The sequence below is a fragment of the Lutjanus erythropterus genome, chromosome 12 (assembly GCF_056507025.1).
Source record: "Lutjanus erythropterus isolate fLutEry1 chromosome 12, fLutEry1.hap2, whole genome shotgun sequence".
Lineage (NCBI taxonomy): Eukaryota > Metazoa > Chordata > Actinopteri > Lutjaniformes > Lutjanidae > Lutjanus > Lutjanus erythropterus.
The window spans coordinates 17,162,461-17,181,666 of NC_139328.1; the positions used below are offsets into that span (position 1 = coordinate 17,162,461).

Sequence of the window (19,206 nt, forward strand, 5' to 3'; positions counted from 1 at the left end):
ACACTGTAGGACTCCAGTATCAGCTTATTTATTCAATGCACCACAGTGACTGTTCGAATATAATTGTTCTTCATCAGACAAATTCAGTGCAGTGGAACATTTTTTGGACTGTTGGGGTTTCAGAATAATGGGCTGCTGGAACAATGGGCAGTCCTTTAGTGATGTGGGCTGCATAGACACTGAGTTAGGCTGTCTAAAATCATATGCTGGAAAGTGCACTATATTTTCTTTCAGCAATCTTTAATGAATGTTGGAGCATGAAATTTATGCACTACATAGTACCCTAAAAAGTCTGCAGTGTCCATAGCATGTGGACTATTTTTTGCAACAAATCCCACAATGTAATGTGTCACATATCTTAGACTGTACCTGTTTGAGATATTTGACACTGATGAATGATCATCATTTTGCATGATCACAATGTAATTGTGACTACAGAGTTAGCTACCAAGTGCTTTATATTATATAGGGACAAATGAGTGAGTGGATATGATTTTCTCCAGCTGCTGGTCTGCTGTATGACTGCTGGTATAGTCTTGTAGACTGACTGTCTGTTGAAGTCAGAGATGATTGTTTGATCCCTGGTATTCCTGTGAGAGCTCAGACATGGAGCCATGCAGTGGATCAGAGGGCTTTTCTTAGATTAGCTTCTCTTATTTTATCTCCCAAGCATACATTAATCTGTTCGATGGAATCTGGATCAGGTTTAATCTGTGCGTAGTCTGTCGGGCCACTGCTCTTCTTCTGTGGGTGGGGGGGAAATTAAACGTCTGTGTTCTTTCAGCGTTGAGCGCGACCGCGGATGTTATTTTTAGATCGGAGCATTGCTCACGTATCTCTGCCATATCGTATGATGCATTGTGCCTGGAGAAATACATTTGAACATGTTGACCTCCTCCAGCCACGAGGAAGTAATTGATGCTAAAAGATGATGGCACTCTCTGGCCTGCAGCACAGTCGAAACAGTTGTTCTGCTGCATTCAGATATATGAAAGTACAATTGGATAAACTGATTAATTTTATTGTGGAAGTCTCCAACGTGCTGTCACAGCTTTCCATCCACCTTATTTATGACTCTAAATCAGCCTCTCATTATTAATTTTAGGGGTTTTAACTAATCTACAGCCTTGATGAATCACACATGGGATTGCAACAACATTAACAAAACTAATATCCTCCTTCATGCTCCTGCTGGAAAAGCAAACTGCAATTATAATTACAACTGTAAACTTTTTTTTTTTGCTTAATTATTTGTTGCTGAAATGTTCCTACAGTTCCTACCAGTCGCCCACTCAGAGAGCAGCTCTCATTGTTTGTATGAGGTGAAATGTGAGTTCGGAAAGCCAGCACTTCAAACATCTGGTTAAATTTTGAGTTATTTCTATGCTGATAAAAAATTCATTGAGCTTGTCGGTGTGGTATATGTTTGTTATCAAGCAGTAAAAATCTTGCTTGTTCCTCTTTTGACATTTATATGCAAGCTGAGCAATGATAACCACGAGTCATGTTGCTTCCACTGTTTTCCAGGAGACAACAATAACTGAGATCAAGCAGAAGATCATGAAGATCCCAGACGCTAATGGGATCGTCATAGATGGGTTTCCTCGAGACGTTGGACAGGCCCTGTCCTTTGAAGACCAGGTGAGTCTCTACCGTAAGATTCATATGTTAAAGATTACCTCTAAAGGCATTTTCATGATTTGTCCAAATGCTGGAGTCCATACTTGGAAACAGTGTTGTGCAAGTTGGCATTTTACAAGAGCTCAAAGTTTAGTTATATTATAACAAGCTAGTTCATGTCCATTGTTCACAATTTTCAATTTTTAACTACAACTGTAAGTTCGCAGTCACAAAAAATGAACTGCATCATGGTCCTTTTTTTTTTAATGTGCTGCTCTTGGCTGTCTGTCTAACAGTTCTCAGAAGACAAAACTAATCCATCCTTTATAAAATGCTGTGTGTTTGACCTGAATGGAGGAATTTTGTAGCTGTTGGCTTGTGGTGTTACCTTTTGTTAATGATTTCTTGTGAGCATCATTCACTTGCAGATATTTTCAAAGACTGGTCAGATGCTTTAACTCAATTTGCCACTTCAATTTTGTTGCAGATGTGTGTGATTCCGATTTGTTCTACTGGAATTTGTGTTGATTTTTTTTTAAGATTCCTTCAAATATTCATATGAATCCCTTCCTAACACACAGTGAGCATACATACAGTAAAAGTAAGCAGTCTAAGGCTGTGTTGCACTTAAAGAGATTAATATTTAAACCTGATTAAATTATGGGTCCACTTTTAAACTATCTTAAAATTAAGAAAGATTCAATTTAAACCTCTCTTTAAATCTCAGACAGTTTTTAAACCAAGATTAAATGTAATTCTTTTGCATCTTAATCTACACTTTTATGCTGCATTTTATAGGTTGATTGATCAAAAAAATCAAGTTCCTCAATGAAAGTTGAGCTAACTAGGCTAACCAATTTAGCTAGGAAACAGTGTAGTGTTTTGTTAAAGTTTTAGTTTGTTAGGAAACAATATGACATTTTGTTAAACGTTTTAGTCAGGTTTCAATATAGCTTGGGGGCCGTTTACCTTCCAACAGCTCTACTTCTAAACCTTGTCCTTTATACATATAGTGTTATAAAAAAAAATGTAAAAAAAACTTGCTGTGGATTGTATAAGATGAAATGTGTTTTGACCAGTGATAATTAGCTGGAGGTAAAGAAAGTGTGCAATTCTTTGCAAAAAAAATTGTGTTTTTTCCAACATACGACACAACACTTTGTCTGTTTGCTGACACAGGGAGCAGAGTAGGATGTCTTCAGTGGGAAAAACTGAAATAAACTGATGTTTGCTTGTTTACAAAGCTTCCGGTTCAACAGCTTATGAAACAGCTGGCTTTTAGTGTGGATTATGTCAGGGAGCATGAGAGCTTGTTCAAATCAAACCCCAGAACCACCGTTTTATGCTGAGTTCAAGACTGGTTTTCAGGACCTGACCCGAATCAAACAAACAGCTTTCAAACTTCACCGAATACGCCAACTCTAATTTTAGCATCTTGAATCAAAACAGAAATTCTCAACTCTACTACCCAAGGGACATTAAACTACTACTTCTGTCTCCCTATTCACTACACTGCACATGTTACGCATGTTGACCAGCTGGAAAACATTATGTTATTTTCCTTTGGCATCTGAGCAAGCTTCAGAGTCACTGTGATTATTTTGTGATGTAGACACAGTAAAAGTTCTCATCTTGTTTGTCCAACACACACAAAGAGCTATTCAAGTGTTACCTGCTACAGGCCAAATATGTAAATGGTGTCACACTACACACTGGAGCTGCTTTCCCTTAGGTTTTATCTCCTGTAGCATAATCCATGTGTTTGATATCAGATGCTGCGCAGCATCTCAGGGTCACTGTCAGGGCATTTAGGCTGTTAGACAAGTTGTAATATTCAAGTTTAGCTGAAATATTTTGCCCCCAACTGAACGACTCCCCAACCAACTGTGACAAATTAAAATTTAAACTAAATTAACATAACATTAACAACCACATTAAAACTAATTACAATATTGTTGCATCAGGGTAAGACATATGTGTAGAAACAGAGCCTAAGCTTCAGGCCTCTGGGTAGTCGTTTCCCTAGGTAATAATAATTTAATATTTGAGAGCCGTCGTGGCCTGTCAACTGTCGTGGTGCGAAAGTAGCCCTTTAGTCTGTGAATGCTGATACAGCATGTTTTTATCCCTTTTCAACAAGCCCACACTGCATTGGTTATGTGCTGCAAGCAAGCTGCAGTGAACATTTGTGAGGACCCATCATGTAGTTTACTATTCAACTCTAAAAGTGCAAGCTAGTTAGCCAAGGTTGCTAATGTTTGCCACAACACCTGCTGAGTCATTGGCAGGTAGGACACTGCACAGCTCGATGTTGTAATTGTCCCACACTATAGAAATGAGGTAGTCTCGCTAGCATTAGCCCGCTTTAACAGGTCCATTTGTTGTGATGGCAAAAATAACCAAATAACTAGACTGTCAAAACTCACACAGCTCTCTGCACATCACCCTGTGATGCAACTTAATGACACGCAGCAACATAAAAAGTGCTGAAATCACACTTGGGACTAGGCAGCAGCTTATAACATACAATTCACAGGGTGTTACGGTGGGTTTCAGAGGCCCTTTTTTTTTACAAAGGCAATGACTCATGTAATTTGGGTAATGTTTTATTTTCCCACTGACACATAGACTACAGGATGTTATGGACTAGACCTTTTATTTGCATAAGAAATTTCTATAAACCTGTCAGCGGGCTTGGCTGTTTGATCTCAACTGAAGTGTAATATTTTATTTCAGCACCTTGACTTCACACTGTTCATGCTCACAATGCCAAATTCCATTTCTCTGCCCAGTCACTGCTCAATTTTCTTGAAACAAATCAGTGGTGGCACACTGAGAAAAGACTCTCCGCTTTGACTAGCAGACTGGTTCACAGTCTTTGTGTAGTCAAGCATCCGTCCCACTAAAGTGACTTGAAAAAGACTTAAAATACCTGGCAGCTGTCATTCTGGATGTTTTGATCCATTTCTTGAATGAAAAGAGTGATTTTTTTCATGAATAGTCACAAAACCTGGTGTCAAACGTGAATGTCAATGTAAATTTGACACGCATGGATAGTAAATGATAAACCGTTTGCAGCTGTACAAATGTTATTCTGACAACATAGAAGTTAACATAACCGCCTAATGGAATTGATCCTGTACAACTGAGTGGCCCATTGTGTAACACAAAGGTCGAATGCTTTTAGAAGGATTGATTCTCTTTATCACATTTAAACTCACTTAACATTTATCAACTTTTAAATGAGTGCTAAATGATTTTCAGAGTAATCAAGGAAATGGCTGGGGTCTGTCTGGGTCAGCGTGAGTAAATCCTGACCTTTTGATATGGTCATTTTAGCCGCATTACAGGGGACATTAGAATCTCGAGTCCAGTTTAGAAAGGATTAATTTTCCAGGAGGTGAACATTTTCACCGCTCTGCAGTAACTAAAGGGGTTGTTCCAGATGGTTTTTCACCTGCTGTGAAATTACAAGGGCTTGTTCATAATTCATACAGATATTTTGCAGGAACAGCAGGTGGGCATGGTCGAAATGTTTTATAAGAGATATATTATTTGGTTTGCTTAATATTACTTAAAGGATAGTTTGAATTATTTGATGTTAGGTTGTATGAGGTCCTTACTGGTAGTCAGTGTATTACCCACAGTAGATGGCAGTCGACAGTTTGTGTTTTTGTGTTATTGTGTGACGTTGGTGAATCAGAACCATTATTTTGAAACCCTTAAATCACACAATAACACAAACAAACTAACAGATTGAGTCAGTGTAGACTAATGACTCCTATGTTCTGTGATTTTGCCTATAGAGTTTGGTTGATTTGAAAAGAGCAATATTAGGTTTATAAAACGGTGGTTTCCATCAGAAAAAGTTGTCTGACAGCAAGATAAAATATTCTAAATATAACATATGCTTCAATTGATATTGATTTTTTATGGTGGACCTTTTTTAAGTAGCTGAAATACGTTTTGTTGCTCACCCTGTCCACAGCATACACTGCTGAGCTTCCATGCTGGTACTCTGCTCCTCCAAACAGGGGGCGTGTCAACCGCCATCAGCCGTGGGTAATACACTGACTATTGATAAGAACCTCATACAACCAGAAATAATCTGAACTATTCCCTTAATGACCGAATTAGTAGTAGTGTTTCCCACTAAATGTTGTTTTTGCGTTTGTGATAATTTTCTGCAATGCTGAAATAAATCGTGAAAAATGCTTTAAAGGAATAACCGATAATAAGCTCCAGTGAGAGGAAAAATGACTTTAGAAATGTAGGCATGGCCTGTTTGTGGGCTGTTCTGCCTGCTGGCATGAGCAGTTAACAAGTGAGGATGTTCAACTCATTGTGTGAATCTGCCTGCAGGCTCCATGAATGGCATGTTTAGTTTGCAAGATTCATATTAGATACGGTTCAGTTTAGGTTCAACTGAAGACACAGTCCTCCAAACTTGTCACATTTTGTTTTCGCTTGTACTGCTGACTGTAATGAATAAGAAAAAAACATTTCATGCACACGTGCCATGTATTCACACTCTGGCCCCAATTAGCAGTCAGCAACCTTCAAATTAATTAGTATTAATTTGGTAGCGAGTTTGAGGTTAGCGAGCTGAGGAAAGAGAAAAGAGTGAGGGAAGTGTGGTTGAGAAAACCTTGTGTTATTTGTTGTGCAGACCTATTTTTTATTTTTTTTTTTGCATAAGTTTTAGATTTATTGTTCTCGAGGGTGATTTGCAACACAGAAGCCTGCAGATATAGACAATAAAATCTTCAACAGTCATACATCTCAGCTCACAACAGTGTCAAAGAGGCAGTTTGTTCAGTGCTGCAGTGACAGAAGAAATAAAACTCCTATTGAAGCTTTTGTTCGTTTTAAAGTCCTGCATCTCTGACCAGATGGAAGTAGTGTGAAGTGTTGATTGAGGGGGTGATCGGTGTGATTTGCCATTGTGAGTGCTGGAGTATGATGGCTCTGTGGCTCATGTCTGAGAGACTGAATGTGGATGTGGGAAGGCAGATGATTTTGGAGGCAGTCTGTCTGATGCCAGTAATTTTGTTTTTGTTGGAGATGGTTAATACTGAAGCAGGGAGAACAGTATGGCAAGATGGGCTGAATTATACTTTTGTAATACCACAACAGGAGGTCCTGGGTAACAGACAGCGCTCTGAGTTTACAGATGACATGGATTGAGTCTTTGCTGGGGTTGTGGATAGAGGTGATGTCTTTATCAAATCTGAGTTTATTGTCTTTTATTTGAAGTTACTCAGCTGCACAACTGCCCTGTCAAGGATGGAGATGGGGTTCAGTCCAGTACGGGGTGTGTTTAATGCGCTGATAAGCTGCTCTTTTGTTTTGTCCACATTCAGCTGCAGGTTGTTATCACCGCACCATTGTGTGAAGTGAGAAATAGAGTGTTGATAAGACTTACTGTTATTGAGTGGTCTTAGCAGTGCCCGTATCAGACTATTTGAAGTATGCGACGATGGATGGAGAGCTGGTCATTTGTGTAGAGGGAGTAGAGCAGGGATATTCAGCTATGGCAAATAGGTCAAATAGGAGAACACAGGAGTTGCTGATCTACTTCTGCCTCAATCAGTTAGTTCATTTTTGTTAACGTGGGACTTATGTGTTTTAAAGGGTTAGTTTGGATTCATCAAAATCGCACAATAAGACAAACTAACTAACTAATTGAGGCACTGAGTGTTCAACAATTTCACCAGTGGAGTGTGGTTTCTTTAGTGTGACTTATAATTGACTTATAAAACAGCAGGTTCCCATAAGAAAACACTGTCTGAAAGTAAGGTAAAGCCATGAAAATATTCTAAATACAGCTTACCTTTAAACTGACACTGATTTTTTTAGATGGACCTTCTTATAAGTGGATAAAATAGGTCCTGCTGTTCTTATTTGCTTCTCTTCCACACTGGTACTCCTCTCTGTTTCTCCAAACTGAGAACGTGTTGAGGGGCATCTACTATAGCCAATACACTGAATATTGACAGGTACATCAGAACTCCACTTCCACAACTCCACTTCAAATAATATGAACCATCCCTCTCAAGTTTTAACTTTACGATTGGATGATTTTGTGTTCATGTTTCAGAACGCCTCCTCCAGTCTGACTTAATATCTGAGTGTGGCCATGAAAATTGCAGTGATTGGTAATCTTAGCAAGAAAGTCAAATATTGCAGGGACTTAATGAATTTGTGTTAATTCTTGCAATAACAAGATTAAATCTTAATAAAATTAATACTTATCAGTGTGTGTCCATCATGTAAAAAGGATTTCCGGGCATCTGGGCATAACATGACCTGCACTTACATTTATTGCCTCAATGCCAACGTTGCTGCACAAAGCTTGTTCCATCCCTTCTTTGACTGGCGTATTCATCATCGACCATGTGTGGGAAGCATTGAAGTAGATCATGAATGTAAATATCAAACAGCATTACACTCTACAAACTGCTGCTCCGTGTCAGTTCTGAATGCGTGTGTGTGGGCTCCTGCAGGGGAGACCAGATGGGGCTCTTCTGGAGGTACCATTTAGTGAAAGATGGGGTGTCGTTTTATCTCGACATCTCTCCAGTTAACACATGTAAATGACTCGTTAATGCAGACACGCCAAGGGCAATCAGCTGGCTGTGTACAGTCCGTCTGCTCCAGTCAGTTATGTTAACAAACAGCGCTAAAGGCAACCGCTGTCTCTCGAATCACGTTTTATTCTTTATTTCACACCAGTTACTGAGTGTGTCTCAAACACACTAAAGCTATACACACAAACATATTCACACAATCAATTACATACATACAGTACACACACACAAAGATCGACAAGTGCTCACAACCTCACCCAGATCTAAATATAAATACTTGGAAACGCATGCACACACATGCTCATGAGTGACGGTGCACAAACACAAGTACATGCACACAGAGAAGTACACATATGCACATACAAATACACAATTAAATACGGATGCACAGATCTGGTTGGCTGAAGCAGAATTGGCGCCTGTAACTGCATCCATGCATAAATACTCTATGAACATAGCATGTACAATGGAAGCCATGAGATGACCTTGCATTTTATGTTTGAAAAATAATCTTGTGAAATAATAAATCAAGATGAGTCACAATTTTAGTCATTGTTCAAACAGATTAAGTCGGAATCATCCTCTGCAGATTTAAGGGAGATTAGCATTGAGAAGGTGTTACTCTTGCAATTAAATTCTTTGTGCATACTTATCTACTTTTCCAGTAATTTTTTTGTAAATGCATTCTGGGGGGTCTTTATTAAATCTTAAATATGTAATGTATTTCTGTATTAAATCAAAAAATTACTATGAAACGTAATCAGAGATTAAGGCAACATGCTAAATTGAAATACTGGCTTCTCCGATGACAACAACACTACAGCCAGTATGTTCTCTGAAATTCCCATTTCAGCACAGAACATCTGTTTTTGTCTGCCCGTTTCACATTTATTTACTTTAAATGAAGCTTAAAGTGTCTTTTTATGAGTAATAAGTAATCCTTAAAAATCTTTTAGAAAGAGTAGATGTGTGAAAATCAAAATGAGCAAAAAGTAAAGATCCAGGAGTCTGGAAAGTAGTAAAGCCAGCGATCAATGAGCTCCAGCTGCAGAGTGTGTATTTTCAGAGCAGTGGGCTTTTGAATTTGGGATAACAGGCTTAACTTTACATCAACATACGACTGACAGAGTTATAAAAAGCTGATCAACTTCCTCGTAGGACTCGTTTTCACTTGTTACTGTAAATGTATGATATTGCTGGAAGGATCTCAGTCGACCGAGGCGTCTCTGACTGATGATTCAAATCTTGAAGTGTCAGGGGGAATTTCTAGACCCATGATAACCAACATGCAATTTAAAAGAGCTCTCAACCCTAAATTGAAGAGACTTCAGGGGAACTTATGTATAAAAATGGGAGAGTACTTAAAATAATCAAGCCGCCATTGTCACGGTGGCATCTTGAATTCAAGCTGTCATAAGTACAGTACAATTTTCTACTTCTAATTTTACATGTACTTTTCATGCAGCTTTTGACAGTGGTGTCTATGAAGCAGGTAAGAGCCTGTGCAGTCCGGCTGCTTCGACAGAGATGTCAAACTTCAACTTTGGAACAAAATGAAATGCAAAATCCACAAGCCTTTATTTCATGAGGAGCACCCCTGAGTGTGAGTGTGAAGAATATTCACACAGAACAGAAAGAACTTTGTTCCTCAAAATCTTGAGTACCTATAAAAGTATGAATTAATTTTATTAAAACTATATTACACAGTACTTCATCACAGAGGTGGTCTGTTTTTTCTGTTTCTCCATTACCTATTTCTCACTATTGCCACTATCAATATGTAACTACTGTGTTAAATTTGAAGAACGTTAATATTGTCATCCAAAACGGTACTGTCACCAGTTACTGAGGGTTCTCCATGCTGTCACTCTCAGCGGGCAACAGCAGACACAGTGTCTAGAAGGGACCCCTTAAACATGTTGCCTCTGTTGCATCCTTGGCTCAAAAATATTAATGCCATATTTTAAAATAACGTATAGGTGATCATCAATACATACAAGTCAAGTCAAAGTTAAAAGCAAGTTTCCCTTTGTCCTCCACTCTGAATGCCATTGAACAATGAAACACAAATATAAAAGTGAAGAATTATATAAAGTATATAAAAAAATGAAATTACCAATATAAGAAGTAGAAATACATAAGACATAAATAAGGATATCAGGAAAGATAAGAGACAGAACATAAGTAAATAACTAAGGAACACTACATACAATTTCAATATAATGTATCAAAAAATGTTATATACAATGTCCAATATACAATAATCAGTACCAGAGACTGTGCACAGTAGCAGCTTTGTAAGAAATGAAGCAGCAACTGTAATAGATACCTCCTGGTACCTAGATAGATAGACCTAGGAGATACCTACTGTACTGTAAATAATTCCTCTAATTATTTATTTTAATGTCTGTTAGATTCCAAGCATTCATGTCCTCCATATATCTGTATTTTTTATTGGAAAGACTCCTCTATCCTCCAGGCTCACCTGATCTATTGCACAGCAAATTGTTACAGGCAATGCATATGGATTCTCTGGCTCGTCATACTAACTACGGTAGACGGCTAACCCTCTCTCATGTCTTTGTTATAGTCTCTTGTCTCTCCGGTAAGTGTACATTCTCTCCCTCTTTGTGTGAAGAGGCCAAGTCTCGGCGTAATGAGAGCTCGTAATGTGGTCGCCGCTGTCTGCTGGTCCACGTCGCCTGACAGCAGATTCCACTTAGTACACGTTCCCTGTCTGAGAGCTGCACGAGGAAACCAAACAAAGACACGAGATGATATATATGGCTGGCTCATGTACAGAGAGAGGGATTTCTAACCGGACAATACCCGCACAATCACACACTCCCCTCCTCGTTCATAGAGTTCACAATTGAGCTATTACTATGGTTATTATCAGCAGTTCCAGCTGTTTCAAACGGGCCGCAAATTGGATGTGATTAAACATACCTTCTCTCTGCCTCTCTGCATCAGCTGAGGCTGTAAATAGAAGATAAACAGTTAGAGACTCACTCACTAACTGGCATTTCCACATTGGGGGAGCCTGAAAGTCTCATAATCAAAATGTTGTCCCATCTCTCATCTCATAATTTGGAAAATCACATTTCGTAATGGACAACCACAGAAATTCGATTCAGCTGAGTGGATTCCTTTATTGTCACAGTGTTACTTAAATTGTGGTATAAAAGGATCGCTAAAGGGGTTGATGACGGTTTGCAAATGGGCGCGGGGTTAGATAAGCACCAGAGGAAGTTCACAGGAGATGAAATCACATAGATAACACATGTATACAGTTGTGTTTATCAGCGTGTCCCAGCAACCGCTCAAAAACAGCTCATACAGTCAATGACGATTGGACGGGAGCTGGGGACCTCTCAGCCAATAATGTACAGATGCAGCAGCCCAGGGATTTACAATAGAATTAAGTGACAACTGGTTATTAAAGGGTCTTCCTGTAGCTCAGGAGCAAAGAGAGAAAATAACAGTCGTACGCTTTGACAAATGAGGTACTAAGACCTTGTGCTGTTGGTGTGGGAGTTTGTGTGAGTCCAAAAAATCCTCTGTTGTTGTAACTTTCACTTTTATTGTCGGTTGATTTTCTTACTAAAGCATCTTTGAACGTTATTATCCTTCTATCCAGGCACCACATTCCAGATGATAGCAGATCTGAGCTGATAAAAATGTTAGTCGTGTCATTCAAGTCCCCTTCATCTTCATCTACCACGAGTTTCTCACGCAGCAGCGGGTGGTGAAAAAATGATTTGAATAATTCTTTCCCCAGGGTTTTGCTTCTCAGGCTACATACAGTTGGCTCTAACCTGTTGTTATTATTCTGGGCTTAAAAGGAGCTCTTTTTTGTGTAATATTTTTAAAATCAGTAAACAATAAGACAGTAAAGCACATTGCTCTTCGCAGTAAAGATGCAAATGCAACATTACCCGTAAGAAAGCATATAGAACTGGAAATCATTTGAAGGTGGGTTTGTTTAGAGGTTTACAGATCATTTAGTTTTTCAATAACCAATTTAGCACAATTGTTATGTTTCTTTAAACATTATTGTTCCCCTCCTTAACTGAAGCCTTTATGTGCATTGAATATGGACCTCGAACCTGGAAGCAGCTAGCTTATCTTAGCATAAACACTGGTGACAGCTAGCCTGGCTTTGTCTAAAACTCACTAACTATCACAGTTTGTCTTGTTGTTTAACCTGTACAAAAACATGAAGTGTGAAAATGCCATGTTGAGATTTTATGAGGGGATATGTGCAAGAGTATTTCTTGGTTAGGTAGTGAGTATAAATAAAGGCTAGCTTTTTCTCCTTGCTTCCAGTTTCTATGCTAAGCTAAGCTAATTGCCTCCTGGCTGTAGCTACACAGACATGAGAGTGGTATTGATGTTCTCATCTTGGGAAAACAAAGTAAATTAAAGATGCCTTGAGCACGTTGTAGGCTAGCTTTTAGCAGTTTTTTAGTTTTTTGTTTACATCAAATGAAGATGTTTTGACATATTCTGCAAAGACATTAATAGTTCACAGTTGCAAAGAAACATCTGTGTGTGTCCTTTCAGAGTTTAGTTTGACAGTTGACTTGGCTTATTGTCGACATGCCAAATAATTTGTCGTTAAATTAGTCAATCATTTGGTTTTTGAGTCCAAGGTGATACCTTTAAATTGCTTGTTTTGTCCTTATAATCATCTAAAACCCAAAGACATTCAGTGATCTGTCATAAAAGACAAACTCTAGCACATAATCTTCACATTTGAGAGGCTGCAACAAGCACTCCAAAGCCAGACAGTCCTTTTCTAAGTCCTGCTTTTGTTAAACGTCCCCATGGGCTTGCTGAAGACACGACTCAAAACTCCTCTCTTCATCATTAGCAGCAGCACAGCACAATATTTAAGACTGGGACACTCTTAGCACATGGACCCAGGCCAAGAGAGGAGCTTAACAGAGAGACAGGAAAAGGCTGAGACAGTGAAGGTGAGACGGTATAGGCCGAGACAATGACAGACAGGCCGCTGTGATTAAAGATGGAGGGCTGAGAGGGACAGACAGTATCATCAGCTACAAAGTCACAGAGTGTAAATTTAGATTTAGTTTATGGAATATAACACAATCAAATAAAAAAAAAAAGACTGGAATAAATATTGATATTGTAAATCTCAATATTTAGAATAATATTAAGGCAGTTCAGGAAGTTTTTATTCCACTGTCAGCAGCAGTCAGTTTCAGTTGAACATTTTGTTGCGAGGAGCAAACTCTACTAGCAAAGAGCCACAGTTTAACCATTTCATCAGATTTTGGACTGAAATATTCTGTCTGGGTCCAGACCTTTGAATCCGCCCACTCCACTGAATCGACTGATTCTCTGCTCTGACACTGTGACATGTAACAGCGGTTTCTCAACTGAGAAATGACTGACCAATAAGTGCCGCAGGGGGATTAACGATAGTCAGCGCCACGGCGTGGGATTAATGCTGCGATCGAGCTGCAGTAAAGGGTTGTCAAGCTGTGAGCCGAAACCTAAGAGGAGCAATAACAACGTCGGCTGCTATAGACAAGACAGACGCTACTTTTTGATAAAGAAGAAAAGTGTGTGAATCAGCTTGGGCTGCAACATAATAGTTAATAAAAGGCTGTGTGTTGTATCTGCTGCCACACAAAAAAATAATAAGTCCCTGTTTTTATGTAACCTGTTTATGCAGCAGCAGAGATAGTTAATTAGCAGCAACAAGCTAACCGCATGGCAGTCGGCAACCAAAACACAACACCATCAATCATGTGAACGCGTTTGTTAGTCCACCCACGGCTTCCAGCTCTGCAGCTCTAAAACATAGGATGGTTTTAATTAGCCTGACTCCTTGTTGCCAACTAGCTTTTCGCAGTATGAAGGAACTCTGTTGTGAGGAGGACATGAAGACACCGTAGAGACATTACACGGACTTCTTATTTCTAGTGTGTGGCAGCAAAAACACCACACAGCAGATCTGCACACTTTGACTAAACTAATGTAACCATCAAAACCGCGGGGTGAAAACAAGTATGTTGGCATGGCAAAGCACCAGTGTCAACTTAAAATGATCTCAAGTGATTGGTTAGAGAAAATCGAATCCCCTCCCCGAGAGAAATCAGTTAGAGCGGAGGCAATGCCAGACTGAATACAGAAATGAAGTGTAATGTGTTGGAAATTAAGTCTGATATCAGGAAACAAAATATTGACAGTCATCTTTAATCTGCTCTGCAAAATGATCTTGTTGGAGTATTATCTGTAGACAGTTGTTTTTATTATAGCCGTCTTGTTGCTGTTGATTTATGATTTATTTTAGTTTTAGTTTAGACAATTTAGAGCTAACTAAGCTAGCCATTATACAAGCTAGCCGTTTGAGGCTAACGTGATGTGATTGTGATGTATTTTACTCCTTTTACTTTTACTCTATGAACTAGCAATGTGTTTACTGGATGAATGACTATGTTGTACTTCTTATGGGAATATGATATTGATCTTTCAATAGTAATACTTTGCTTTTTGCTACACAGTCTGGACATAGACTGTAGCCCTATTGGCTTAATTTATTGTCAAGCTTTGGCCCCCAGCAAGATGCTGGGTGACCCACCAACCATTTTCAATTCACTTTTAAAAAATAAATTCATTGTATATGCCAAAAAATGTTAAATTATGTCCCTTGGCTGTTGCTTAGGAAGTATATTAGCTTATCAGCGATCTGTGCAGTGCACAGAAGCAGTGACTCTTTGCATGATGGCCTTTCAGAATGTGGAAAGCGCAGCTGGATCAGACAGTGAGCTCTGCAGAGGAAGACAACTATTAGCTGAAGAGGAGCAAAAGATTTCACTCTAAAATAGCTTAAATATTCTGTTCATTCTATATGTTTATATGAATCATCCCAGCATGTGAGTGACTGCATTATGGAAGGGATTCCAGCTATTATTCATGTTAAATAAACTCAAATAACGTCATTATAAATGTGTGCTTATTAACTGGCTCCTGGCATTCTTGCAAAAGTGGCCCCCCAAGCAAAAACAGTTGAGTGTCCCTGATTTACACATCAAAGGCCAACTGCTGTCTTCAACCTTTACTGGAGGTGTGGTTAGTTCAGTAGCTGTGCATAATGAGGGCAGGAGCAAGTTGTTTCTGATGTGTCTGCAGGCTGCGCTTTGTGTTTTGTTTTGCTTTTTGTATTACAGGGTGTAAAACATAATAGCAGCACCTTCCATGTAAGGGAATTAAAAATGCAATATAAACACCAAAGTTTTAGTGCCCCATAACAGCCAAAATTACAGTTGAAGAGGCTTTTTTTTTTTTTTTTTTTTTTTTTTTTTTATCACGCCAATTTTGGAGAAAATTCTTGCCACGTTTTGAGATTTGTGAATGAAAACGATCAAGCTGAAATATACATAATTTAAGCACAAACAGCTTCACTGACTTTCTGAATGACTTTCAAATGGACTCAGTGCTGCTTTAAGCGTCTTATAGTTAATATTTTGGAAGGCTCAGTGCTTTATTTTGGATCTCATATTCCCCATCACAGCGTGAGCTCTGGGGGCGACCGACTGATCCTCTGGAGACCCACAGCATCCATTTTCATCAGTCTCCCCTTCACCCCATGCTGCTACTTTGCCCTTTACAATATCACAGCAGCCATTTATGAGGCGCTCCTGTGGGCGTCTGCAGCCGCCCTGCTCCTCTTTATAGCTAGAGACCATCCATCCCTTCATCCTCCCCTCCAGCCTTTTTAACTCTACTATCGACCATGGAGGTGTCAGTCTATCTATTCACCGCTTCCAGCCTTCCTGTGTGTCTTTAAATCCACAACACACAACTCTATCTATCAATTTTGGTAATTGATCAATCATACAAAGTGGTTTATCAAAAACAAAAACAAACCTGCATTTATTACTGTCAGTCTTGGGGAGTAACAGTCTTTCAGTCTTAAAATCAATAATAAATTGTGCACATCAAAGGAAGGAAAAGCTGGACAAACTAATAAACCTGAAACAATGAACATGAAACACTTGGAGCTGTAACAATTAATCTATTAGAAATTAAATTAATCTGCATCTATTTTGATAATCAATTAATTAATCAAGTCATTTTTTAATGAAAAAAGTTAAAATTCTCTGATTTCAGCTTCTAAATGTGAATATTTTCTGGTTTTTACTCCTCTCTGACAGTGAACTAAATAGCTTTTGGTTGTGGACAAAACAGGATATCTGAGGACGTCACTGATCAACATTTTTCACCATTTTCTGACATTTTGTGGACCAAACAACTTACTGATCAATGGAGAAAATGATTGACAGATTAATGAAAATAAATGAAAATAACAATTAAAGGAAAGACTTGACTAACAAGATTGTAACAGAATTAATAAATTGATGAATTGCTTTTAGTAATTTTTTAAATAAAGAAATTTTAAACCTTTCTAATTTCAGATTCTTAAATTTGAATATTTTCTTGTTTCTTTACTCCTCTCTGACAGTAAACTCAAAATGTTTGAGCTGTGGACAAAACAAGACATTTGAAAATGTCATCTTGGACTTTGATCAATATTTTTCACCATTTTATAACATTTCATGGACCGAATAATTAATCGATTAATTAAGTAAAGAATTGTCAGATTAATTGACAATGACATAATTGTTAGTTACAGCTCTAAAAACACTGTGAGGCTAAACAACTTCACCATATTTTATATTGGGGTAATCCAAAAGTAATAATGTTACTAACTACATTCTTTCACAGGTAATTAGTAACTGTATCAGAATAAATTTGTAATGTAACCTTCCTCAAACCCTGTTACTCTCATCCAAATGCGAAAAATTTCTCTTTTAATCAAATACATTTGGGTTTAGTGTTGTTAGTCAGACGAAACAAGCAATTTTCACTGTTTTGTGACATTTTATGGACTAAATGGTTCACTGATCAATCAAAACACAAATCAAGACAGTACTTGATCATGAAAATACTTATAACAAAGAGGACAAAACAGCAGCAGCCACTCTGCTTGTACTCCAGTATGTTCAGTTTGGACATACAAAGTCTTTCTAGACTTTCTTCTCTAACATCAGAGGGACATTGTCCTTTGAGGAGAATTAATTACTTCTTTTTGCAAGTGCACATGGCTCCATCCACCTCTTCCTGTGAGACTGAGATTTCTGGAGGCTGAAGTTGAAGTTGCAGTTATACAGTAATGTTATGTAATTCTTCTTTTAGCATACTTAGAAAGCGCTCATGCTTTACTGAAAAAAGTTTTCGTTATGTTATTTTCTGTGACATTGTGGCCAGAGATACTGTATATTCACTCAGAATAAGCAAAAAAAAAAAAAAAAAAAAAAAAAAGTGTGAAAGTGATATTTAGAAAATCTTTGCAGGTTATAGTTGAACATTGAGGCTCAACCTTTATCAGCATCACAGATGAAAGCCTTCCCGGTCACTTGTGGACAGCATTCACGGATCTTGAATCACTGAGGTGAAACAAACATAACCTCACCACAGGATATCTCTGTGTTTTGGTGATTACAGAATGAAGCTTTCATCTTTTCAATAGAAAGCTCGCCGTGTTGGTCCCAAAGACAGGCCAACATGCTGTTCGCACACCGTCACACCGCACACACTCAGCTCAGCTGGGCTGCAGCTTCAAATGAACGAGGCTCCAAGCTAAAAATCTACAGTTAAGATTTAGGCTAAAAACTTGGTTCAAATGACGTATTTCAAGTCAACTTGGTATGCTGGGGCTTTAGGAAACTTGGATTACACCAGATGAGCAGTATGGAGGCATTTTATGTTGTTTTTGTTGTTGTTGTTGTTGTTTTACATTTGAGAACTGGTCACCATTCACTTCCATTGTTTGGGAGATTCCGCAACACTTTTTTCCTGTGAAACAAAAAAACTAAAGCTGACCTTCAATCGAGTAGATAATGACTGAATAACTTAAACTTTATTATGTATTTTTGGTCAGTAACTGTAACAGATTACAATTGCATTTAGTTTGTATTTTAATTACATGTAAGTACTTATAGTTAGGGCCAAAAATTTGTTTTGTGATGTTACAGTAACTTTTGATCTTTTGACCACCAAAATTTGATCATTTCAGGGCTTGGGGGTTTATGCCCGGAGGAGATAATTAGTCAATTAACAAAAAAAAAAAAAAAAAAAAAAGTGCACCTATTTTGATAATTGACCAGTCATTTAAGTCATTTATCAGGTAAAAATGCTAAACAGTGCAGTGTGGTCAGGGGTCGAGCCCATTTGTCTTTTGCAATACAAGCAAGTCCACCTATAACAAAACTGTATGAAATCAGAAATCTGAAAAAGTAAGTTTTTATTGCTTATTCCAGGAATGTGTTGTCCCAACTTTGATGATGATTGCTCAAAATTTGTAGGAGGAGCAGAAAAACAGATACAATTGAAAATTATGTAAACTGAAATATTTTTATATTTTTTTATATCGATATAAAAGACTTGCAGTTCAAAAGTTACAGGTCGAAATGTAAATTTTCATTGTTATAACGCCACCATCTGACCAAATTACTCCAAATTCGATACTGCACTCCCTTGGGTCCTCTGCAATACACCGTCAAAGTATGAAGTTGATCAGATGGATAGTTGTTGAGAAAACCAAAAAACACACACATACACACAGATATTCCTTCCTTCATAGTTAGATATTAGATGTGCTGATTTTCTTTTTCTTCTGTTATAATAGATTTAAAATTTGGGGTTTTTTAATCTCTTGGTTGTAGAGTAAAATCAATTCGAAGATGTTACCTCAGGCTTCAGGAAACTATGATTGTCACACAATTTTCTGACTACTGACAACAATTGATTGAGAAAATAATCTGCGGATTGATCAGTAGTGAAAGTATCTGCCTGCTCGCTCATAATACATGTCTACTGGGAAATTTATTTAAATTATGTGTTTGCTTTAGTTCTGTTTGTTTGGACAAGTTAAGATTAATGCCATTCAAACCTCCCTGAG

General features: G+C 38.1%; 1 protein-coding gene across 1 annotated transcript in view; it reads left to right on the forward strand.

Annotated features, from left to right (window-relative positions):
* The window catches only part of ak5 (adenylate kinase 5), a 98,934-nt gene that overhangs the window by 14,876 nt on the left and 64,852 nt on the right, over window positions 1-19,206 (forward strand). The window contains exon 5 of the mRNA XM_084733129.1: window positions 1,528-1,641. Within this exon, the coding sequence (XP_084589255.1) occupies window positions 1,528-1,641 (114 nt within the window). The remainder of the gene's footprint in view (window positions 1-1,527; window positions 1,642-19,206) is intronic.